This window comes from Pholis gunnellus (assembly GCF_910591455.1).
Source record: "Pholis gunnellus genome assembly, chromosome: 4".
Taxonomy (NCBI): Eukaryota; Metazoa; Chordata; class Actinopteri; order Perciformes; family Pholidae; genus Pholis; species Pholis gunnellus.
The window spans coordinates 16,954,260-16,980,467 of record NC_136530.1 but is presented as its reverse complement, the minus strand read 5'-3'; the positions used below and the strand labels follow the sequence as shown (position 1 = coordinate 16,980,467).

Genomic DNA, 26,208 nt, shown 5'->3' with positions numbered 1-26,208 from the left:
CGCTGTGGGATGTGGAGAATTGTGAGGGAAATAGTCACTATTTAAAGACAATAGATTCTATTTCCTGTTGTTTGTGATTGAACTACAAGGCATTTCCCCTGATGCCTTTTGTCAGCTCCAATGCCATTTCAGATTTAGATATTTATTTCACTCCATTTTTGGCATGAATGCATTTGAATAGACACACCACCAGTTTTGAACGATAGTTTGTGATTATAAATGTCACTGCATCCTTTCCTCGAGCTGAGAGACTCTTAAAAAGCGTTTAATCCATATTTTCTAAGATAGCTAAAAAAAAACACATCTGGAATTGGACCCAATTAAAGCTGCTATTGAAATGGTTCAAAATACATATTTGTCACATCATTGTTTTGTAAAATCATTTCATGTCATGTTGTTTCATCACTTTATTTTCTGTGGTAATTAGGTTCATAAGTTTGCCTGACTGCTTCGAGTTAAATATGCTCTGTGCACCTGGTGTAATCATGCTGTCTGTGTGACGTCTCGGATCTCATCATGAGTCCAATCATACCAGGCAAATAAGAGGTGCTGCTTTTTGGTGCCGCTTCATCCGCAGCTGGAGGATCGTGTCTGCTTTCACTCATTTCTTTTATACACACTGTACCAGCCAGGTGTGCCTGAAGTATGAGGGCTTTCCTTCATCTAAAGTTACCCAAATTCCTCAGCATGGAGAGAGAAAAGAGAAAGAGAGGGTCTTTTATTGGGCCAGGTCCATCCGTTATGGAAAAAAAAGAATGAGAAGTCTGGGTGGGGGCAGGTGTTAGTGTCGGGAGGAGGGTGGTGGTGGTGGTTGGCGATCCTGGCTGGAGTGGAAAAAGGAATGTGGGGCTCCTGGAATGTTTAGAGCAGTCGGGGATAATTGAGTGAATTTGGAACAAGAAAAGACAAAGCGAGGTCCCGCGGTGGAAGAATGTGCTTCTGGGACGTCTGAAGAAACATTCCATCCATTCAGACAGTTTCACCGGGCCCTGAGCCTTCCATAGATGGCACCATAGGGAATATAAACCCCCTCCTTTCCTCTTCCCATATATACACACACACACACACACACACACACACACACACACACACCTACTTACACTGCCCTTACTTTCACACTCTCCTTGCCCTATACGCCTCTCACAGGACAAGCAGAGATCCTCCTTTTATAAATATGCTTTTCCGTTGACGTTTGTGTACATTTTTTCAAAACGTCTCCCAAGAGTGAAGCAGTTACATATGTTTCCAAATTCTCAGGTTCAAAAATAGAGATGCGCTCTTATAGTCTTTCTTTCACACTTTGTACTTGTAAAAGTTGAAATAAACAAGAAAGCATGGGAGTCAAGTGGGTATACACTTCTTACTCCACCGCCTTTATGTCCTTAGCTGTATGCAGATACAAATATGATAACATCCTTGTTTGTAGTGGTCATCTATTCCCCCTAGTTATTTTTTCCCTTAGGAAACAGTCGTACCATTATATATATATATATATATATGTTTTTTTTACTTTGTCCATCCATTGTTAGAGGGTCTAACAATTTTAAGTTACTACCTTTTTGCAGTCAAAGTAAAAGTTGACATAGAAACAGGTTGCTTCTTGCTATACTACTTATAATAATAGATACGACCTAAAATGTCATATATTTTCCCAAAATATGTCATGACCAGAAGATGTTGGAATGATTGGGATCCCTATGCCAGCCCAGCCTCTAAAGGTGTGTTCAGACCAAATGCAAAGAGGATTTTTTGTGCAGCACAATTATATGCAATGTCAGTGCAAAAATGTGAATAGATGTAAATCTGCACCAGAAGAGACAAACATCCATGTGAGTTGTAACACTGCTATCGAATTATATTGTCTTCTCATATTCTCAACAAATGTTTTTTTTTCTTCTTTATATCAAACTAACATCATAGCATCCTATGTACATTCTACTATTTTACAGCGACATTTTCTGAAGTAATGTGAAATTGGTTCAAATACAGACATTATGGATTCTAGTGCTGCAGCTAAATTATAATTTTTGTATTAGTTGATTGATCACTAGCCAAGTGCTAATAGCATATAGCACTCCCTTGCACACTTACACCTTTGCGCTATTGGACATGTGCACTTGTTACACATTAACATTTCCCTGCTAGCTCTGTATTTCATTGTGTTGTTTTGTCGTTGTGCTGTTTTTATGTGAACCCTGGCTGAAAAACTAATTTCGCCATGAGGGATAATAACTTGCAGGTGGATTTAATGGTGAAAACAATGCTGATTACAATTTCCTACCGCATTCAGACTTCAAATTACTTATTTTGTCAAACCAATTGTCCAAAATGTACAGATGTCCAGTTTATAATTGCATAAGACAAAGAAAAGCAGCAAATAAGCAGAGAATATTAAATAAGGTAGTGTTTTTTTTTAGCTTGAAAAATGACTCAAATGATTCAAAGTCAAAATAGTTGCATTCATATTTAACTGTCTGCTGATTGACTGATTGATAAATTGACTTATCGTTTCAGGTTTAATTTCTCCCGATAGATAAGCAATTAAGCGTTATACTATATGGATACATAACTGAATTGTGTCTTAAAGAGACTTTTAAAGCATTACGGAGTTTGACTTGCAGGCTCTGCTTTGCTGATTCAGTGTGAAATGCGTTGAGCCATAAATTCAGTGTGTTTCTGACTGTCACTTGTTGTGCTGACGCTTAACAGCGGGCTGACAGGCTCGTTGGCTTCACGTGATGGTCGGTGCGCGTCACCGAAGCGCTGTCCCTCGCCTTTAGACTGGAGCAGGGCAGACTTGACACCGTGTGTAGCAGGCGACTGTAAATAATTAATCAAAACCCAACAAACTAGCAGGGAACAAATAAGCAAGGCTGCAGCAGGTTATCTGAGTTCCTCTCATTCATTCGCCGGGGGTTGACTTGCCGTTGTATTTTTTTTTCTCCAGATTTGAACGTGCCAATTATAAAAAAGGAAAGCGAAACATGGCTGGTTTAATGTCAGATTTTGGTCACTACACCCACGCCGTTGTTCGGGGAATCCCCGCGTCCCTGGCCAAAGAAGCGCTCCGGAGCAGCCAGGCGGAGGTGGACCTGTCCAAGGCGCGGAGGGAGCACGAGGCGTACGTCGAGGTCCTGGGGACGAAGCTCGGGCTGGAGGTGGTGGAGCTCCCCGCGGACGAGTCGCTCCCGGACTGCGTGTTCGTGGAGGATGTGGCCGTGGTGTGCGGTGACACGGCGCTCATCACCAGACCCGGGGCAGAGAGCAGGAGGAGAGAGGTAGGGCAAGTGTCCGCTTCCTCTGCATGATTTCAATTTGCCGAAAATGAAAAAAAAAAAAAAAGTTTGATGTGGAAGTGGAGAGGAAGGCGTTGTCATTTGGCATGCAATTAATAGTCTGCAGCGGTGCAGGTTGTAGTGGTAAATATTAAGGTGGCTGATATATGTGACAGTCTGTTGCTGATCATTAGCAGGATGTGTTTACTACGAAAGCAAGACTTTCCCCTCGAAGTCTATGAGTCAGTTCATAATTTACTCGTGGTCACTCCAGATATGTGATGCTAAATCAAATGTTCCGCCAAAATGAGTGAAATTTCAGTTTTAGGAAGGTTTATCCTGCAGCAGGCCTACATCTCTGAAAGCTATACTTGTCACCAACTGTGCCAATCAAGATCACATTTGAACCATATTGTGCAACAGCCTGTACAAAGGGTGTTGATGAGGCTTGAGGCAACGCCCATTTGAATGACGACAATGCTTTTTTTCCCTTTTTTTAATATAGTAGCCCAAGTGCTTATCCTGCACTGTACTTTTCCTAATTAAGGCAACATTTCAAAAACGTATAGATTTTTCTCTTTCCATGTTTGTAGTTTACATGATACACTTTTCTTGGTGATGAATGCACTTATTTACTACACGCATTTGTTGTCTGTTGTCACGGTTGTCCATAATAATCATGGGATGTGTTCAATGCATCCAAGAAGGTCTTGCTTCATAATTCACACAGTAATTGGCTGATTAAGACCATGACAAAACCTGAAGTATTAGAAAATAGAAAATATGGACATGTATTTTAGGAACTGTGAGGCTCTGTGACCGCTGAAATGAACGAATGACGACATTTTAGAAAACCAAACAACAATGCCTGTCCACAAGGTTGCCTAGTGAGGTTAGCTGCAATGTAGGGTAGCCGTGTGTGTAAATTACAATGGTTGAAACAGTTGGACGGCTTCTGTGAAAGCCCCCTGTCATTTCACATCAGAGTCACTTCGTTTGGTTCCAATGGTCCCCAACCTCACTGGAGGCAGAGATACTGATTGAAAAGCTTGGCGCTGCTACCGTCAGCCACCACATTTCATTTATACTGACCGTGGTACACGACAGGCATTTGCATGCACATGTGCACGCGCCATCAGCACTCTGCCAAAACGCTTTCTCACATTTAAATTGTGCTTTTTGTCATATTTCATAAAGAGATAGCAATGATTTTGTTTCTGGCCCCTGTTCTGCCCATGGGGGGAGTCAGCTGTGATTAATAACAAACAATGAGTGTGAGGATAAGAGCATACACAATTTGCTTGCAAAAACAGTACTTAAAAACTAAATCAAAGATTCTAATGAATGAATCCATAATGAGATGTAAAAATGAAATATCATCTTGTTGTGTGAGTTATAATGCTGACCTGCTGGGTGCACAGTGAAAAATACAAGTGGTTTTATGGCTTTGGTTTCACAATTTGACTATGACATTTTGCACCTTTTAATGATATAAATATTTTTGCTTCTTATTTGTATGCAAAGAGGAATAATGTAATGTAAGGGCACTCATTGTGTTGCCCATAGCACACAGTATAATGCATCGTAAGCACCTAATTTCAACAGTCATAATAGCTATAAAACCTGAGATGTTTATTTATGGTAATGCAGGAGGTACAAGTTGTATCAATCCAAACATTGTCAGAATCACCAAACTACCCAATCACTTTCGGTGTTATTAGCTTTTGTAACATTTCTCAAAGTGTCGGTTTTCTTCAAGCTCTTATACAGCCTGCTGTTTACAACACCTTATCTTTAATGAAGGACCTTGAACCTTCTTGGTGTGTAAAAAATATGACATAGCGCTAATGCTTGTTAATGTTATTGTGAGTTGTAAAATACTGCGTACACTTACACTTGTGAGCGCGGCCTCATTATTCACCTACAAACACATTTCTGACCTGAGAAACAATGTTTTTTGTTCTTTTTTTTTTATCAGCCTTCCTGGGAATCAATCCTTTTGCTTGTGTAGATGAACTACAATTGTGTGAGCAGTCACTTCCTGTAGACCTTTTCCTTCCTGTGTTTGCTTCTTCAGTTACAATTTTAGCATTATGCTTGAAGGTTATACCTATAACTCTTCAGACATGCCTGTGTTGAAATAATTAGCATCTCCTATTCACTGGTGGTTGATTGGTGAGGGTTGAATTTTAGCACACAATTACCTCAACATCCTTGCATGTAGATTTGGCTGCACCACAACACTACATCTTAATGCTGTGTCACTAAGTTCACCATTAGACTGATTCCAAGAGAATCAACAAACATCCTGGGTGACTTCAAATGGTTGAGTCTGTTTTTTGAACCTAAAACATTATTGAGCGCCTATCAGGATCAGCATGTTTGGCCAGGGCCTTGTCTATTTTCTCTGCTTCATTTCACATATTGTCAGCCCTCTCAGTCTTCCATTAATTGCTGCCAATGTAATGCCAAGATTTACGAGGCAAGATTCAGGTGCAGTGAAAAAAAAAGAGAAGCTTGTCACAGCTTGTGTGATGAGGTGAAACCCCTAATGTGTTGGACTTGTATGAACTTCCTACTGGGGAGCACTCTGCCAAAATATCAAACAGGTTTCAGTCTTTACAGAGGTTTCATTTATTAAGAAATATATATATATATATATATATATATATATATATATATTTTTTTTTTTAAATAGTCCAGGCCTAGAGCAGGAGAGGTAAAGGGGTCTTCAACCCTCCACAGATCCCACAGCGTCTCCTCTTGAGGAAAGACCATGACCTCCCAGATAGTGTGCCAATCAGGTGTTATTAGATCAATGCAGGCAACAGAGTGAGAGAAGCAATCATTTACATGATTGGTTATTCAACTTCTGGAAGTGGTTTTGGAGTCAAATGAATAATTTTCTAATCTTTTATCAATTCAGGTAAATTTATCATAGTAGTATCATAGATAGTTTTACGGGCTACCAAGAAAAACCTGGACTTTGTCCACATCCTTTTGACCGTCGAGGGGAAAACGCTCTCTTAACTTGTGCTTCTCTTTGGATCAGATACTGTGGAGTTCAGGTGCACATTGCAGCAGGAGAATAGATGTAGAGTCTATGTTGGGGGGAAGCACTTGTTGTTGTTCATCACTTTAGTCTGTTTTATATGCTGTGGCATTTTGTTGGTGCTTTATCGGCCTCATCCATCAGGTCTGCTTTGAGTTCTCCTCTAATCGTCTTGTAGAGTCACTGCAGGAGAGATCAACTAGTTGGTTCACACACTTGGATCACTCTCTTCTTTACCTTTTTTAAAGGGTGGGGTCAGCACTGTTTGTACCAAGTTCAACTCCATATGACAATATGGACGGAAAACATTTCTTCAAGGTTGCAGCATTATTCTCATCCATTAGGCTGCGGCTTAAATGCTTTAGTATCAGGGGAAATGCTTCTCTAAATGGACTGCATGACTGTTCACTGCAAAGTGCAGCATTGTCTAAAAACACTCCAACAAAGAGCCAAAGTTAATTATTCCATAATACTGAACACATATATGGATGAGCTGAAACTGTTCACCAAGCTGCATGCAGAGCTGCAGATTGTAAGGTGACCTTCATGCTAATTGTGAACCTATTTGGGAATCATAATTAAATGTCATAAGTAAAGCTGCACTGTTATTTTCAACATTATGAAAAGGACCCTACAGACGAATAGAGCGTTTTCCTTTAGCGTTTGTTATTGTGTCCACGTCTCGCTCAAGGAGAAGTCTTGTGAAATCTGAATATCAGGCGGCAACAGGTCCCACTCTTTACAGCATTCTTCCTCTGTGGGCCTCATAGGGTCACAGCACCCACAGGAACACCTTCATTTTCCAGAGCTTCGCAGCCTTACAGCAGCCGGTTCACCCTCCTCTGCCTGTTGCCCCTTTGTCCCTGGCCAACGAATTCAAAGACCTCATCCACGTTATTGAAATGAGCTAAATATTCAGCCACAACATTGAAAAGGTTTAAACCCAAAGCTACACTTTCTGTACTCCGACTCAACAAACCCTGTCTGGCCGCCATTGTCATCTGGCAACACGTCACCTCGAGAGATTTCATAAAGGGGACTTCTCCATGAGCTAGACTCTTTCCATAATGCCAGACACTTAAAATAGCAATCGGAGCCCATCAATGGCAAAAACAAGCACTTTGAGTGTACGTAAATGACAATGCCACCTTGCCCCGATAGGATTCCATAAAGCCTGTGAACGACTGTTGTCTGCAGTGCTCTCGCCCAATACTGAACCAATTTCAGAAATGTTTGTCTCCATTAGTCAGTTAGACACAAAAACATTGGGAAAAGGGGTCCAGTTTAAAAAGTTATCCTTTTAATGTTAAGCCTTTTCAGAATTGAGATAAAGAACATTTACTCAAGGCCATCAAGAATTATGAGCTTTGAATTCTTGGCCTCATAGGTCATAGCATTGTTATATTTTTTTTATTTGACAGCATACAATATGTTTTTTTTATTTATTGAACCCACAGTCAGTTTCAAACACAGTTGACGTCCATTTAGAGTTTTCAGACTTATAATAAACATTAGTCTAGCTTGTGTGTTATAGGTATTGACTCCTTGTGCCCTTTAAGACTCTCACTAGATGCACTAACAGCTCAGCCACAAAACAAAGACTTACTGGGATGTATTCTGCAAGCACAGTATGACTGACTTGAGAACATTTCCCTGCCCTGCTCACAACATTTGAGTTTTTCTCTCAGACCTCCTGACCTTAACTGTTGGTTGCAGAGACGCGCATGTTGCCAAACTGTTCTTCCTGTTACCTTTTAACTGTCTACATAACTTATCTATTCATTTAAAGAAGAGTGAATCAATCAGCCCGTTAATAATCTATTTTAAATTGTCCTCAAGTGTCTATGTTTGGCGGCAAGTAAGTGAGTGCACTGCAGATTTAGTGTGGATGAGTTCACAGTGGATTTGATTGTTTAGTATAGTCACTGCTCTCTGTAGATGCTCTGATGCAAGTTTTGAACTGTTGGCGTTCTTGTGCCAATCAAAACGTGCATGTATTTGCTTGCTTACATACTTTATTGGTAGTTTTTTCAGCACCATCTCGGGTTAAGGAGTTCAGGTATAGACCTTTATGGGTGAGAGGGTAAAAGGTGTAAGGTGCAACTGTATTGCAATTCAGCCTGAACTTAAGAGACAGTTCGCGGAGTCAGTTAAGGTAGCACACCGATAAGGGCGGCAAGTAGCAGAATGTGTAGTTTGCCCCCATGTTACGTAATTGGTATGTGGTTCATGGATGGAAAGCCAGTGAGGGATGAAGTCCAAATCCTGATCCCTGTCCAGAGAGACAATTTTTAGAAAATAAGAAAGGTAGCACAGATAATTATCATTGATTATACTGTTTTTAGTACATATTAGGTATTTTTCATTCAAATATTTGTTTGTATTTTATAAAAAAAATGGTTACAGATCTGCTTTAGCTTCTTCTAAGTGACCTGAGTTCACTCACTGTGACAGACTGAAGAGCTGATCACAGTTGATCAGCTGCTGCTCCACATTCAGACCAGTTGATGTCTGTTGCCGCCCCCCCCCCCCCCCCCCCCCCCCCCAATAACATGGTAGGGGAAACACTGAGATCTGTACTTCAGGTTGTGCTGGAGTCTGACAGACAAACTTGATTGCCTAAAAAGAAAATCCTCCCCGATCCTCCACTCTCACTTTTTACTTCTACTTTAGCTTTATCAACTGAATGGACAGTTTAAATCCACCATGAAATGGTTACTAAGCCTCCCACCTTTTACTGGCACTACTCAGACACTGTGATGACTTCAAGTGTAGCCATTATCTATTTTGTCAGTCGATACTTACTGTACCTTTTTTATAATAGCACACTGCTGTAAGCAGTTACTGTAAGCTAAACTCAGTGAGACTGGAAAATAATGGTCATTAAAAAGTGCTAAAATCTGTCCGAACAAGCGTAAAAGGTTTAGGTGTCAATTTAAGTCTGGAGACAGGCTGGAAAAGTTTGGTTCAGACACATGTTTTTATAGACGTAATATTTAGGTTCAGTCCTGGCGGTTTATATGTCCGTGCGGGCCCCTTTCTGGTCATGCCTCATGAAGCTGCCCCCAAACGAACACCAGACAGCACAGAAGCCCTGTTTTGACTAGACGGCCTGCAGATGCAGACTCCTCGCCGTCCTCCTGGCTCTTGTATGACTTCCCTAACGGAACCGACCTGGTTTCCTTCAGGGAGGCCTGGCATCCGCGTGTGAACGGGGGAGGAGGGTGAGACACCTGGAACCCGCCAGTAGCATGTGGGCCAGGGTCAACGTGCCTTCCCTAACTGTCTGTCACATTCCTTCCACATTTAACCTGCCCTTCCTCTCACTGTTTGTCTGTCTGACTCCTCGTCTGGCGTGTTCGTTTGTAACATCGCAGTGCTGCTTCCTCTCACATCCTCCGTCTTTGATACATTTTCTCACAAAGGATATCAAATCATAAAATCTTCCAAGGTCTTACTCAGGTGGAGCTGATTGCATTTACATTCATCAACCTGAAGTTCAGGGTCATTGTTGCCACAAATCAACCACTCAACATAGTAAGAATCTCTTTTTGGCTGAGCATTATAGGTTAGCTTGACTTTAATACAGGAAGAATAAACTATATATTAATATAATTGCGGTACTAAATTACTGTGCGGCTGAGATGTCTTCTGTTGGCATGCAAATGTACTCTCATTGATAACACATTGAGAATCAGCAGTGGGAATGCCGATTTTGCAACAGTTTGGCAGTGAGCCAGACATATTAAACTAGCTTCTCATACTGTGAGTCGGGAGCTTACACACCTAAACCTAAGATAAAACACGTGATGGTTCAAATAGGAATATTCAAAGGATATAAGTCTAAATTCAGTAGAGATGTTCTGAATTCCTAACTATCCTTGTTGTCATGTAAGTCAAACTACTTCTTACATATTTATTGTCACTAAATACTTAAACCCAGTAACTGCCAGATGTAACTAACTGACAAAACAAACGCTCCAAATATATGACCCGTTATTTATACCAACGCCTTCGACTAAATAACAGATATTTCAACTGCATGAATATTTTTAACACTGATACACATATAGTTCTCCATAAATATATCATTTATACGTTAACGAAGGGTTAGCAGTTAGGTTTAAAGCATATTATATTTAATTCCCCGTTACATCTGTTATTTTTGGCAGTAATGCTACAGCTCGTGATACTACAGTAACTCTGCAACGCATTCAAGATCAGTCTTCTTTCTTGTTTCAGCGTCATCACAATGTGTTCTGTATGAGTCGATCAACACGTGCCAGTACTTTGCCTCTCGTGTGTACCAGGAAGTCTCTCATAAAGAACATTAATAGATCACAGAGCCCTCCCCCACACCCTGCTGTCACCTTACACCCTGCTCCCTTTTTCCCTCGGGTTCACCCACGGCAACCCCACCAACCCCGCGTGGCGCAACAGCCTGCTAGACAGCTGCAGTACTCTGGTGAACAGGAACTCCTCTCAGCCTCGCAGGATGACCGGGTCACGCTCAGCCGTCACCGTGGGTGTGTGAATGTCTGGTTTGGTATGCGAGACGGAGCAGTGGAAGACACAGGAAGTGGGCCAGGCACGGTGGTGTTGAGAAAAGTCACGCTAAGGTCAGAAAGGGCGCAGCATAGCCAGCGACGAAACCCCTTTTTACTTGTGAAAGTTTGGGGATACAATTTTATGTCTAATAAAATGTTATTCTATTCTTCTTTTTCTCTTTTCTTTCCATCTTTTGCCTGCTGTCTGAATCGCAAACATAATGTTGCAAATACAAAGTAAAGCAACACGAGAGGTGACGCGGTAGATTTTGGGTAGAATGAAGAAGATCTTCCAGGGATGTTTGTATTTTTTTGGAACAATGGGCACCCTTGCCCTTCTGTAGTGGATCAGGTTGTTTGGTAATTTTAGAGCTTCACATTTCAGTTTTTGCTGTTTCACCAAGTCAGTCTGAAGGGGCAGCCTCTTTGACCTGATGAAAGTAAATATATAACCCACCATTAGCAACTGTACTTCAGAACATACCATTCATAGCTCAAGAAATGTTTTTGGATTTCTAAAGCACATATTACAAGAGTGAAAAGAGCTCTCAAATACTAAGGTGTTGTTAATTTGTCATTGGTTGCTTGCTTTGGGCATGTTGACCATACTTCATTTGTTGCCGTTTGAAGGCAGATTATGCAACAAACAAAAGAGTAGGATGCAGCAGGATTGCATCTATGTACTTAGTAGTGGCCCTCACTTTAACCAAACATACTTCACTGGTAATACATTTATTGAGATAAATCCCTACACACTCTTATAATCTCTCTCTCTCCCTCTACTTGTCTCACTTCTCTCCCTGTCACTCTTTGACTTCTCACTCTCACTCCCTCCCTCCCTTTCGTTGTCACTCTTAACAGTAGACTCCCTGAAAGATACAAACTGTCAACATTAACTTTATTGATCGCTGGAGATGCAGAGCCAAAAAGACTCTCCTACATCTTGCAGGCTATAACCATCCCTCTCTTCTGTTGGTCCAGTTGACAGTTGTGTTTTTTTTTCTCTGCTGTCACCGAGCAACCACAATCTTAAGAGCTGTCATTTTATCTCAAGGCCTGTTGATGGGATTTGGCTGCAGCGTCTAGTGCTGAAAATGAGATATACCTTTGTCTGATGAAGTGGTGCACCTGTCTAATGAAAAAAGCCGACATGCTGATGTCAAGCGGGTATAAGCGGGGGCGAAGTGGATAGCAGGGCCGTTCTTCAATCTGAGGATCGGCGGTTCAATCCCCGGCTAGTCTCATGTTGATGTGTCCTTGAGTAAGACACTTAACCCCATAATTGCTCCTGCAGCTGTGCCTACGGCGTAGAATTGTGATAGAATCTGAATTGTAAGTCGCTTTGGATAAAAGCGTCTGCTAAATGACTGTAATGTATAATGTTTAACATGTTCACTTAGTTTAAACTTAGTTTAGTGTGCTACCATGCTAATTAGCACTAAACTCAAAGTTTTTTTGTGGATCGGATTGGTCGATTAACCAAAGTTGCCATAGCTAAAAAGGCCAAACCAGACATTTTCAGCAGCCTATTTAACAACCGTTTTTGAGCAAAATTCTGACCCAGGCACAAAAGAAAATGAAAGATGACAGTGCAACTCTCAGGAGAGATGAGACAGAAGCAATATGGCTCCATTATCAGCTACTGCCATACACTATGTAGCTTACATATGTTGTCGTATATCAGATTGGTGTATGCTGAGCCATGATCACTTTCATTTGAGCCCTACTGGGTTTTTTGACAGATGATCAGACAAAACAAGCAATTAAATGTCGCTGTGGGATGTGGAGAATTGTGAGGGAAATAGTCACTATTTAAAGACAATAGATTGATCAATAATGGAAAGCAATCATTAGTTGCAGCAGTAACTGCGTCTTGTCTAAATGCTTTAAACCGAATACTGAAATTCAGACGGGTGATTTGATGATGATGAATGGTCTTTTAAAGAAGCCTGGGAAAGTAACTGAAAAGTTAAACGTGAAGATCCTGTTTCCACAGTGTGTGACTACAGGTGTGAGCCTGTCAAAAACACTTCTATCCTACTTGTAATTATCACCAGGAGGCTGACGTGATTGTGTTTTTCCCCAGTTGGCAGTTTAAATTGACAGAGCATCAAAGGAACTTACCATCAGACTACTTACTTAATTCGTCTACTTTCCAATGAGCTCACGCTGGCTGAAATAATTTAATTCTGCACACGATTCAGACATGTAGTGCAGGCAGGGCTCAGTGCAGTTCTGGTGTTTGTGTGAAACTTGGACTTGGAGCTACATCGAGAGTGACGTAAGCTAGGAGGCATTGACCAAGACCAACTGCATTGCTACAGTAAAAACAAGGGGAAATAATTCACAAGTTGAAAATGAACTTTAAGAATATCAAACTCGTTTTAAAGAAGCACTATTTCCTGATAAAATTCCTCCAAGTGCGGCTGTGACTTTAGACCCTCCATGTCAATTCCACTCTGGTAGTTTCTGAGTGAAACGCCTCGGAGACACTGAGCAAATTATAAACTCTTCACCCCTTCACCTCACATTACTTGGAGGGGCTGGGTTTTGTATTTACATGTCAAGATTAAGCCAGCAGGAGCCAGACCCCTGACGCACAACGTCACGCTGCTATGATGCCCACATCCGTTTCAACACGCACCTTACAATGCACTGCCCTTTCACACCCTTTTAGTCATTCACAGTATAACTAGTCTTTGTTTGACCGATGGGAAACAAACATACACGCCAACAGAGCTAACACATAGTGGTATGCATATGAATGTGTACTAAATTCCACACATAGAAGAGCTCTCTCCTGCACACATACCTGCATTTCTCCCCCCCCCCCCCCTATCCCCATTTATCTTTTGTCGCTGTTAAAGACAGCAGGCACACACTCAATCAACTCAATTTTATGTCTCATTGTTTGATGCCGTCCCGGGAGGACAAGCTAAAGCAAGGCTCAGTCATTTTTGTACATTGCTGCGTTTGCCGAAAATGCGAAGCCTCCAGAGCAACACGGTTTTTCGCATCTGCTCAACTCTCGGAGCACAAAGCCAATATTGTTTCAAAATGATCTTACTGACGGGAACATGAAGTGATTTGTCTCTGCAGCACGCTCCAGTATCCACGCCCTGTCACCATATCTCTCCTGTTGCCTTCTTGTTTCTTGCCTGCAAAATGTATTTTTTTATTTTTGTCTTTCCCCAACCAACTTGTTGTAGAGCTGCAGATTTATAGAGATTTAACTGAAACTGACCGTGGTTTTGTTGACATATTCACTAATCACAAACAGATGATATTTCATCATCAATGTCAATACTTTGTCTTTGATGCATGCTTCACATGTCTCTTCTTAATTTTTCCTATCTATCACAGCGTGGAGCTAATGTTCCTGTCACTGCTTGAACTTCTTCTGCTCTCTGCCTCGTTGGAAAGGTCTACTCATTGGTCTTTAAAGTGATGTACAGTATTTCAGACGCTGTTTAGTTCCAGAACCGCCCTCTTTGAATGAGCATTTGGTCTCTGCTCCATCATTCAGTCTGACTCATGCAATTTGCAGAGTAGTTTTTAATTATGCCAAAGTAGGGGGCACACGTAAATTGAATTTAACAGTGAGTGAATCTTGGCCAAAGTAATGAGAGAATCTCAGCTGCTGAACAATATGTGGTCCTGTTGTACCCATGTGTTTTATTTCCACGGTTCTAAATGGGTCAGAACTCCAGCAACACAGTATATAGAACAGTTTTATTGCAAAACCAATGCGTTTCGGCTTGTGGCCGTCATCAGGCTCATCATTCCTGTTTCTAAGCAGGATAATGTGCCGTTTCTACTTTATGCTACTGTGATTTCCATTCCCTGGGAATAAATTATCATCTGATTTTTAGCAATTTGAAATAAGTGGGATTAGCAGAGGCCGAGCTAATGATCCAGTGATGTAGAGCATTCAGGAAGAAAGCCTTCATTATGCAGTGTTATCTGCACAGAAGTGCAGCTGAGTATTCTGTTCACTTCTTGTCAGGAGGCTTAGAAGGAATAAGACATAAACTGATATCAATATTCTGAATTTTAAATTGACGTTCACTGTTTCCGCAGTCTAAAGTTTTCTCTGGATTACTTGGGTATTGGCACGTCTTTGAGAATATGTTTGTAAAAGCCAAATAAAGTTATTAATTCAATTTAAAATATCCAAACTGAAGCTTTTGATAAAGCTACATTCACAAATAGTTTTTCTCGCCTCAGCTCCATGAAGCGTTTTAGCATCTTTCAGTTCATTGTTTGGGTTTTAAGGCCCACAATTTTTACTGTTTAACAATCAACAAAAAAGACATAAATACATTTGTCCTCCTGCACACTCCCCCTGTAATTTTCCTCTGAAGCAGAATTGTTTTAGCATGTGCTTCCTGCTTGGTAATCTGCATGAATTAATGTGCAGAATTTGCATCCGTATATTTACAATCACACACAAACATGCTCACTGTGTGTGTGTGTGCACATGTGAGTCCATTCATTCTCAGACGCAGGAGGTGAGACCCAGGTGTCTAGTTTCCCCATGAGGGTGAGTCAGGAGACAGTATGTATCGACTGGGTGCCACAATGTTCTCGGAGTGTCAGGACGAGGCTGGAGGCCACGGGGACAGTGCTCGTCTGTCGCCTCTCTCGCACCCACGTGTAATTTGTGCTTGTGTTACAGTCGTGTGTCTCAGCTGCATCTGCTGCAATTTGCCATCAAACAATCTTTTAAAGGGTAATTTCGCACGGCTGACAAGAAACATATTTTCAAACGTATTTTTTATAGCCATAGGGATAGTTTTTAGATGTCTGCCTCTGAGGTTTTCTGCTGCCACCTTTGATACAATGAAGTTGAATGGAATTTGTACAAAAAATAAAAATGTCGTGGTGGGGGAATTTTATTGACTGCCAGGATTTAAGGTAATGTTTTACAGCAATCCGGCAATATATCCTGCCGCTTTGTAAGTATTGTTGGTAGCAGCTGATACATTACACCCTATAACTCTCTTTCGCACATTACCAGTATGTACCCTACAGCTGCTGCCTACAGCTAGGGGCTACATGGATCAAATACCGTAATTAGTGGCGATATATATATATATATATATATATATATATATATATATATATGCACGTGGGCATCAACGTTTACGTTCAGTACCTGAACTGAAGTGATTTGAGTTTTGTTTGCCAATATTCCCAACACCTCTGATGTCATACTGTATTTGTTCAGACTCGAAGAAGCCATCTTAGCCAAAATAATCAAGCATCTGTCATTAACTGTGTATTTTCAGAGATCAGTGATATGTCTGACTGTAGATCCTTGTGATCCTTGTATTTGGCAGCTTTGGGCGTGTTCACAAACAGACAATTAGAAGTTTCCATTTCAGGCGTACTGTGCAAAAGGTTAGTTTTTACACTACCATCAATCTCTTAACAATTTGAATCTTGTTTGTAAATTGGCAGTTGTCTTATAGAGTACTGTATGAGTGTGCATGTATGCATTCTCATGTGCATGATGGGTAAGAGTTTGTGTGTGTGTGTGTGTGTGTGTGTGCGTGGATGTGTGAGAGGTCCTGAGGGGCAGTGCAGGTACCAGGGCCGTGCAGGGAGGTGTGTGTTGCCTCCCCTGTCTGCCCTCGGCTGTCACAGTGTGGTGTGATGTCCGTTCTCAGTCTGTTCTCACGCCAAGGATCATACTGAAAACACATTTGTCTTCTCCACCAGTCAATCTCCTCAGTCACGCACAGAGCACATGCAGAGCCAGCGTAAATGTGTCAGTGCCGAAAGGATTAGTTAAATAATCCAGTTGTCCAAAAATTAGAAAATAATTAGTTGATTAAGTGATTTATTCCAAACACTACACTCCTCAGTTTTGAGAATTTGCTACTAAATTTAAAATAACATTTTATATAACTATAAATGGGATCTTTGGGGGATTTTGGGCTGTTGGTTGGACAAAACAAGACATTTTAAGATGACACATTGGGCTTTGGGAAATTGTGACGCACTTATTTCACGTGTTTCTGATATATAGATTAAATCCTTGATTGACATTGAGATTAATTTGCTAATAAAAAACAATTATTGCTCGTAGGTATACGTACAACGAAAGAGGAAGTGTACTTCTAAACATTTGAAACACACACTTTGTCTTTCTGGCACATAACACCCTGGACTTCCACTGTAGAGCGTATAGGGATACTAGTTTTTATTGCCAGCAGCTGAAAGTCTAAACATTTATTTATGTTTTCCATTATAATTAATGAACAAGATTACTAAAACTACTACTATTAGATTAGGCACACTAGACTTAAAGAGCATTACTTTCCCTTAGAGACGTTTTGCATTTGTCTAACTTATATTTCTGACAGATGAGAAGGAGCTTTTGGCAACAGGTTTTTGGGAAGGTAGGTCCTCCTTACAGAAGTTTCTGACTCCTATACCAGACAGTAACTTGATTGCATAGTCATGTTAGCATAAGTGCAACCCATCGCACAGCAGCCATTGAATAGAAAACATGAAATGTTTTAAGTGGAGAATTCAGTCGGTGATCAACCTCAACCATCATTCTTTTTAAATGCTAATGAAATTCTAGGAAGCAAACTTGTGTCATCTGTATCAATTTTGTCTCAGGTATCTATTTCTTTAACTGCAGACACATTTGCCCTTCTACTGTGACTCAGAGGTATGCTAGCCCATGTATCACAAGCTAAAATCCTACATTAGTGCAACATTAAAGGGTAACTGTGGGACCCTATTTCCATATGTTTTGTGCCTAAGAGACTGATGGGGGCAATCATTTTTTTAAACTGGTCCAGTATTGAGGGACAAAGCTGTAACTGGCAGCCACGAAATGAGCCGTGAGGGCAAGTGTGCAGCATCAACTAATAGTGCTTGTTTTTCGACACTGACAGGCTTAGTCCAGAAGTGTCTTGACAACATTATGGAAAAGACCCCACAGAGAAATAAAATATTTTTCTATTACTTTTGCTTGATCCGACCTGTCTGTTATTGTGTCCAAGTCCTACTTGTTGTCTGAATATCAGGCGGCAACAGGTGCCACTCTCTACAGTATTCTTCCTCTGTGGGTCTCATAGAGTCACAGCACCCACAGGAGCACCACCAGTCCCCCGATCTTCGTAGCCTTACAGCAGCCGGTTCACCCTCCTCTGCCATTGAATTCTCAAAGACTTCATCCACACTGTCGAATTCATCTAAATATTCAACAATGACATTGCAAATATTTTAGATAACACTAAGCTAGACTTCCTGTACTCCAGCATATCAAACTCTGTCCGTTCAGCACTCGCATTTCCAGGAGTTTTCAGGACGAGACTTCTCCTTGAGCTAGACTCTCTCCATAATGTCAGACACTTGTAATAACAATCGGAGCCCATCATTGGCAAAAACAAGTACTTTAAGTGGACAAAATGTCGGTGTCACCTTGCCCCGATACAATTACGTTGCAGCCCTTGAGCGGCTGCGTGTCTACAGTGCTCTCACTCAATACGGAACCAATTTCAGAAATTGTTGGCTCTATTAGTCAGTTGGGTACAAATAAAAAGAAAAATACCAAAGTTACCCTTTAAGAAAGTACAACAGTGACAAATTGGACCAATAGCATCATATTCAACAAAGAGCCTCGGATATAAATGCAACATGTATTGGATGAGTTAACAAACATCTGTCATTACCCCTTACCTCATAAGTCTTAAGGGCTAAAGTTTGAAAGAGAAAATGCATTACAGCATTAGTATCCATTACATCATCGTCAGAAAAGATTGCTGAGTGTAGTCTCAAGAGGGATCTGCTTGACCTCCAGGTATGTTTTTACTCATCTAAGAAGCAACACTACATGTAACATAGCAGGTTGAAGTTTTGTATACAAATGTGTGTGAGTGGGAGAGTATTCAAGTTCAGGGCCGTGAAAATTGTTACATTTAGGCCACGGCATGGCTGGTGTCAGTTACGTAAGACCCCCCCCCCCCCCCTTTCCATTGTGTAACTGTTTATTTAGTTTTCCAGCAAATGCTTTGGTAAAGAGGTGAATCTCGTAGAAAGACTCGGGAGGATACACAGGCCTCAGAGGTGGAGCGGATGAAGTATTTTTTTGGCACTGCACTTGGAAAAAAGACATCAACAGTGTTGGGAAACGCTCATGGGACTGCACAGGGAGGTGCATCATAGTTTTTTTTTAATTTTTTTTATTTTTTCATTCATGTAGGGAATGCTATGCTAGTGCTTTCACTGTTTAAAATATGTTTTTACTTTCTTTGTGGAAAGAATCATTTGGATTTTTCTCCTGTGTCGTGCCATGTCAAGATACCTCCTTGTTGGCTTCTCGATTGCTTTTGTAGGCATTGTTTTGAAGCTGTTGTGTGTTTATACAAACTCCTTCTGCAGCCTATGACTAACCTACAACCTCCCACAGCACTTTAATTGGACGATGATAGACACTGTAGGACAGTGAATGTGACAGGAGGTTCAGTGTTGAAGCTATTTTTGCTATTAAAAATCCATGCATGGTACTATAACTTCACAAAGCCACTGTGGGTCCATTTATTCATACAGAAGTATCCCAAATCTGCAAGTCTCCATCCCCTTAATCTGGATACAAATGATTTACATTGCCATGCGTCAAATGCAGTTGCCTTCAGCATGTTTTCGCTCAAATTGCTTGGCAACAAAATGTTGTTACAGGAAGTAAAAACAGAAACACTGCAGGGTTAAAAATGTTTCCTTTTTTTTCTTTAATACGCGGCTGTGGCCCACGTCCACCCTTGGCAGCCCAGAGAGGTCGGCGTTAGGAGAGAGGGGGAAATCAGCTCTGACAGAATGACAAGCCTCTCCGCTTCTTAGCGCTTACCATAAACTCATCTAATTGCTCTGGGGCTCCAAACCCACAATACGAAGTCATCCGCTGGGGCCCAGAGCAGTGGGAGGCCCCAGCTGACTTCCGGAAAATTGGAAAGAGTAAAAGGCTCACACACGCACACGCACACACACACACAAACAAACAGTGAGCTTGTAAGTTTAACTTTGACAAAATTCTTCTTACATTAACTGATGTACACAGATACACCCACATTTGCTATTGGCTTACTCTGTGACTTCCCCGTAGCAGATGTTTGATAGCTCACAGCAAAGGAACATGTGTCTGTGAGTGCACGTGTGTTTATGTACGTGTGCCATTGACCTTTTGTCATAAGATCAGGTTAATAATAAAAACATTGCAGGGGGTAAATCACTCTTGGTCAGTCTCTCACTCGCTGCCTGGCTTCAATAGAAAAGTCTTGGCAGGTGATCACAGGTCAGGGGCTGGAGGGTCAGCAGGCAGACTGATGAACTGGAATCCCGTTGGCGAGTAGAGGATGTTCCTATCAGTTGGTTAGCAGACAGGATCAACACACTATCACTTCGGAAGGCCTCATTGCCAGTAACAGCTTTACAGGTCACACTGTTATATCAGCAACTGCCCTGTATGTGCTCCAACTAGAGTGTAGACCTTATAGTTGTAGTTATTTAGAGTAGATCTAAGCCTGTAATTTATGATTGTTTTTAAGATTATTTGATTTAATCAAGAATTGTTTATTTTATAGAATGTCATAAAATGGTTAAAACATGTATCTCACAATATCTGTTTGTCCAACAAACAGTCCACAACCCAAAGATATTCAACTTACAGTCGTCAAGTTTCCATCCAAATGCAGCACAACTTTTTACTGACTTAACAGAAAATCTGCAATAGGAAATGGTAAGGATTGCGTGTTTCCATTCACATTTATCCAAATATTAGGAGTTTTGGACATCATGGCGCTAGTTCACAAGTTCTCATACACAAATGTGGACTTCTTTAAAATACTTGTTTGTTCTACCAACAGTCTAAAATCCAGAGGTCTACAATTTACAGTGACATAAAAGAGAGAAAAGCTTTATTGTTTATTATTATTGGGCATTAATGCATTTTGCAATTCATGCTTTATTAATTATCTAAATTGACGACTTGAATAATCTTGCTAATTAACGTAGATCATTTTGTGGTTTAATTTTTGGGCCCAGTAATATTTTGTGGTTGTAAGAGACTCAATTATACAACACTCAGTCACTGTCGGAGGTAAAAAGCCTCGCATGAGTCTGGGATTTGTTAATGACTTGAAAGGTGGTTATGACTCAGATAGCCTGCAGCCAAATAAGCCCTGAAAAGGACTAAATTACACCTGTTGTGTTCTTTTGAACCCGGGGGACTCCTTATCAAAGGGTTCACAATTCTCAGCAGAGGCCTGACAACGCTGAATGATGGCCAAGTAGCTCCAGTAATGTTTGGGAGACGGTACAATGTCTCACAAATGCCAGGATCATTACAACAGAGCTATTAGGGAAGAATCTGCCATCCTTTCTTCCGTCATAATGGGTCCATTTCCCTTTTAGCGCACACTCTGCTGAAAAGGTTGAAGCACATGGGAACCGTTGGCTCAAATAAATATGAAATTACACTGTTGTTTCTTTGTGGAAATAGTCTGAATTCTCAAGCTAATTTAGCTTGACGGATCCAAGATAATTACACAACATTGGTGAAATGCATGGCAATAATTGCCTATAAAGCAAAATGTCAGACTCTGTTAAGAGAAGGCACTTTAAAGCTGGTGGCATCTGTTTGCAGTCGGCCCGGAGTATGAAAGTTCTGCTACAAAATCAATTTATCTAAGATGGAACAGATCTGCTCACAAATGCTTGTCTCAAGCTATCTGTCACGTTATGCAGTGAAACGTGTCTCCCGGGAGAAAGACATGTGATGGAGAAGAGTGTGCAGGTCATGTTTTGGGTCTTGTTTGCCAAAGATAATGTGGACAAACCACAGTCCGGGTTCACTCAGTAGTAGCAGCTGCACAAATAGAACAAAAACTCAATAGCCCAGGGCTACATCTATTTCAAATCTCATTCTTTCTGCTTGTCTTAGCGGAGGAGTCTGCAGAAAAATTGTACTCCATCTATCACAAGTCGAATATGAACATGTAGACCTGATAAACACATTTTAGATTCATTGTAACATATTCTTAACAAAGATATCATCATCTCTCATAAATAAACGGAGAAATCATAGAAAGAAATCTCGTAATAAATGCAGAACTGTGGCTAAGTGGGTAGCAGGGCCGTCCTTCAGTCAGAGGATCGGCGGTTCGACCCACGGCTCCAGCTCCAATAGTCGCATGTCGATGTGTGCTTGAGCAAGACACAACCCCAAAATTGCTCCCATAGATTCATAGCAATCTCCATGCAGTCCATGATCCCTCTTCTTCACGTGTCTTAGTCCTCCGATCCCAACCTCCAGCCCACCCAAACACACATAGACAAACACAGAGAAGTCGACAAATAAATAGACATATGCATCCACAGCCAAACCGATTCATACACGCAGTTAGATAATAAGAAAACAGACCACAGCACACACCCTCAAAAGCTTGTCCCATACACTCAAAATACATAACTGTACACACAGACATCCCTTCCAGACGCACACAGGTCGGCGTGTCCCAGCAGTGACCAGAACACATTGTCTGTTTCCTGTTGGCTGAGAGCTGCGCTCATTGTCCAGCCATAACAGACCGCACAGTTCCTCCTCGTCACCGCCCTGGGATGCTATTGATTGACCTTTTTCAACCAGGCATGTCAGGTCAGCTTCAATTGCTGCTGCGCATGTCAGGTCAGCTTTGTGTGGGTGTATGTGTGTGACATGCGTCTACATTGTTAACTTGAATAGTAATTGATCTGGTTTATCTATATGTTCCTGTCAGAGATTTCTATAGATCTGCCCGAAGGCGTCAGGAGCGCTGCTTAATGTATCTGCCCCATTAACTCTGGGTATGTAACAGCAGCAGCTACAGTGTTCGGCTCTGATATAGTGTAGATGCTTCTGTAGTGGTCAGTGAAGCATGGAATGAAATAGAGTAATTTGTGTAGATAATATACAACACAACCAAATTAATAGATCAAAGCAAATACTGAGACATTAATCATTGAGTCCCTATGTTCTATCTAACAAATCAAGATGTTGACATATGACACCATTAGCGTAATCCATGTTACTAACAATAAGCATACCCAACTGTTATACATTAAGATGGGCCGGCACTGGTTTAATTCAGCTGCACATTAGTTGCCGCCTCCAGTGAGGCTGAGTTTTTGGCATGCTAGAAGGTTTGGACTGGTGTCTCGCAGTTTGAGCAGATCCACCGTCCACCTGCTGTCGAAAGTAACTGAATTTGTTGCAGAACAGGCTATATACATATACAAATTGACAGCCAATTACGGATCCATATTTTCTTTTTCTTCTTACTTTCAGTTCATAGTTGAACTATACAAAGTAAAGCAGCGTACACGTTGGTTGTCCAAGGACAAGGACATGGATGTTCCCTTTATACTACTTGTACCGATTTTGAGTTTAACTTTTATTTATTATTATTCTTTTGTATTTTGAGCCAGCCTCCCAACAGTTGTTGGATCAGCCAATGGGCATGCACTGTGACCTATGGTTACCCATAACACCCTACTTCATGTGTATATTCACAAATACATTTCTGCCTATTTTTCGGAGCCATACTTGACATTTTTCAGGTCAATTAATTGGGTTAGGGCAACTTTGAACAAACTCCTGTTTTACACAATACAGTTTCTTATGTGTGCGTACAGATTTTGGTCCACAGAGATTCTTTCCAAATATGGGATGGATTGCCATGAAATATGACACATATATTCATGGTCCTGAGAGGATGAATCCTAATAACTTAAGTATTGATACTGTCATGCACACAGGCTCTGTTTCTTGCCATTGTTTTTTTCAATGTATTTTCATGTATTTTCAATAGAATCCTGAAAGATTTTGCTGTAGTGAAGTGATAGCACATCCATGCCTGAGTGTATGCTATTAATCCCGGCCAGATACCAAACGTACATTGCGGCTCCATTGTTCTTGCTTCAGGCCTCTGATGGCTTTGTCATGTGCCAGGTTTCCTTTCATCACAACATCATTAAAACCCCTAATGTGACTTTGCCCTGTCATGCAGTACTCACTTTGCAAATCCTCCTCTGAATTGTGAGGAGAGTAACATGTTTAACTGAATAGCTTTGGTGCCTCTAAAGGAAAAGTAGTCATGAATACCAAATGAGAACACCTTGTTCTGACATTTTCTGTAATTGAGGTTGTAGAATTCAGGGATTGTAAATGATCTTCTTATTTACCGAGACGATAATAGATGTGACCCACTCTGGCTGCTGAGAATCAGAGTGAGAAAAAGACAATGACAATGTTTTTATCACAGTGATCCATATGAACGTTAAAGCTCGTTACTCAGCAGTTCTTCTTGTAAGGTGATGTATCTTTAGATCATCTGGTCTGAATTTTATTCCCAAAATGAAGCATTAGGTTGGCTACACCTGATGTGTTTGTTGTTAGTGCAGCTTTGTCTGATAAAATAATATATGATGTATGTAAACATGTCAGGAGGGTCTACATGATGCTTTTGAGATTATAGGTCCACCCTTTAAATGCTTATCTGAGCTTTGAACGCGAGGACAGGCATTATGTCAGCCCCTGACACGGTCACCCACAAGCACAGTTCTGCATGCTGTCCTTCGCTTTAAATGGTGCTTCTCCTGCCGTGTATATGTAGTACTGGTCATGGAAGCCTTATCCATCAAACATGGTAACAGCTTTCCCCTCTGACCTCCGTAGTGACCCGACCGCTGATGTCAGTACACACGCGTCATTGTTTCTCCAGCCTACTGTTGATGAGAAAGATGACATCAGCCCCAAATCAGCTGGAAGATACTTCCTCTGGCTCAGCCCGTCTGTACGGCACAGACCAAAATAAGGGAATCACATACAGATATACTTTAGTTTCTTATTGTATAGTTAATGTGACTAATTAAGATTATCTTGCTGAACAAAACGTATAAGTATATATATATATATATATATATATATATATAAATTTGTGTTTGCCACAGAGCTTATTTTCTGAAGAAATTCAAAACATAATGGAATAATGTCATTGGCTTATTGTTGAGGGAACCAGTGCGACGTTTGCTTCTGGGGTTTGCCTACAAAACACGTTATCCCAACCCATGACACTCTTTCAATGACATGATGATAATGATTATTATTTGTATAACAAAGCAGGAATGCAAAAATAAATGTATAAGGAAAAATAATGCATAGATAAATAAATATATAAACACATGCATTAAATTATTAATAAATACACTTGAAATAAATAAAAATAGAGGTTAAAAAAAAAGTTGCGCACTTTCTTTTTGCTAATAACATTGTTCTCAAATTATTTGCTGAGATCTGGAAATGATGACAACCCTAAAGTCTGAAAAGGCAAGAAACACAATCAGTCAGATGTTCATACACGTTTTGAATAAACCCCCAGGTTATCCAAAGTTATTTGGAAGAATAGAAAAAAAGGTGGACTGGTGAATATTATGACCCAAACTGCCTTCTGTAATCATCCATTGCCATTTACAGATCGGTTCAGTTCTCAGTGACCAAGTGTACTTTACATATTTGGTAGCACAGTTTCATTGTGCATTGAAAGATTATTACGGCCATCTCTGATCAGCTGAACTGTTGGCTTTGTTACGGCCTCTCTAATCATCTGACGGACTGTGTTTCTTGACCTGTCAGGCAGTCCTCTGATGTTGCCATCTTCCCGGATCTTAGCAAAAACTTCAGTGATTAATGATGACCACAACTACAAAAATGTTCCTTTTTTAAAGTTCTTGGTCAGCTATAATCTGATTGAACATGCTTTTACTAATCAGAGGCAAATATAGTCCAAATTCAAAATAGATATCACTCATAAGATTCGAGCTTAGTGAAACGCTTAAGGCAGCATTAGGTTTTAGCGCCATACCGCTCTGTAGGAAAACCGCTGAACAGTCCTGCTTTTGTTAATACTCTCTATTAGACATAAACGCAGCCCCAGAGGCAGACCATGGGCGTGATAGACTAAACCCACTGATCAGGCAGCAACAGGAAGTGGATATGAAAACTAATCAGACGGAGGTAGGGTCTAGTCAGGGAAATAAGGTCAGAAAACTCTCACTGTCGTCGTTGCTGCCCCCTCCTCTCTATATTTCTCTCCATCTCTTTTTTTACCTCTCTAGCGGTAGCGTAGCCCCGATCGCAGCACCTGCTTTCCCCATCATCTCCTCGCAGTCATCCCACTCGGTGCAGAGTGAGCGCTGTGCTGTTCTACGGCCCGCTGACTTCAAACATGAGCTACTCTAGGAATGATAATGACAGAAACATGCCTGGAAAAATAGGATTGTC

At 40.9% G+C, this 26,208-nt stretch overlaps 1 protein-coding gene across 2 annotated transcripts in view; it reads left to right on the top strand.

Annotated features, from left to right (window-relative positions):
* Positions 1–26,208, top strand: part of ddah1 (dimethylarginine dimethylaminohydrolase 1) — a 71,328-nt gene that overhangs the window by 3,967 nt on the left and 41,153 nt on the right. Inside the window, exon 2 of one of the 2 annotated variants that reach the window (XM_079157246.1) lies at positions 2,948–3,278. In XM_079157246.1, coding sequence (XP_079013372.1) covers positions 2,985–3,278 — 294 coding nt within the window. In that variant the 5' untranslated portion in view covers positions 2,948–2,984. Of the gene's footprint in view, positions 1–2,745; positions 3,279–26,208 lie in introns of those variants that run through there. The other variant, XM_079157245.1, reaches the window with a different exon arrangement.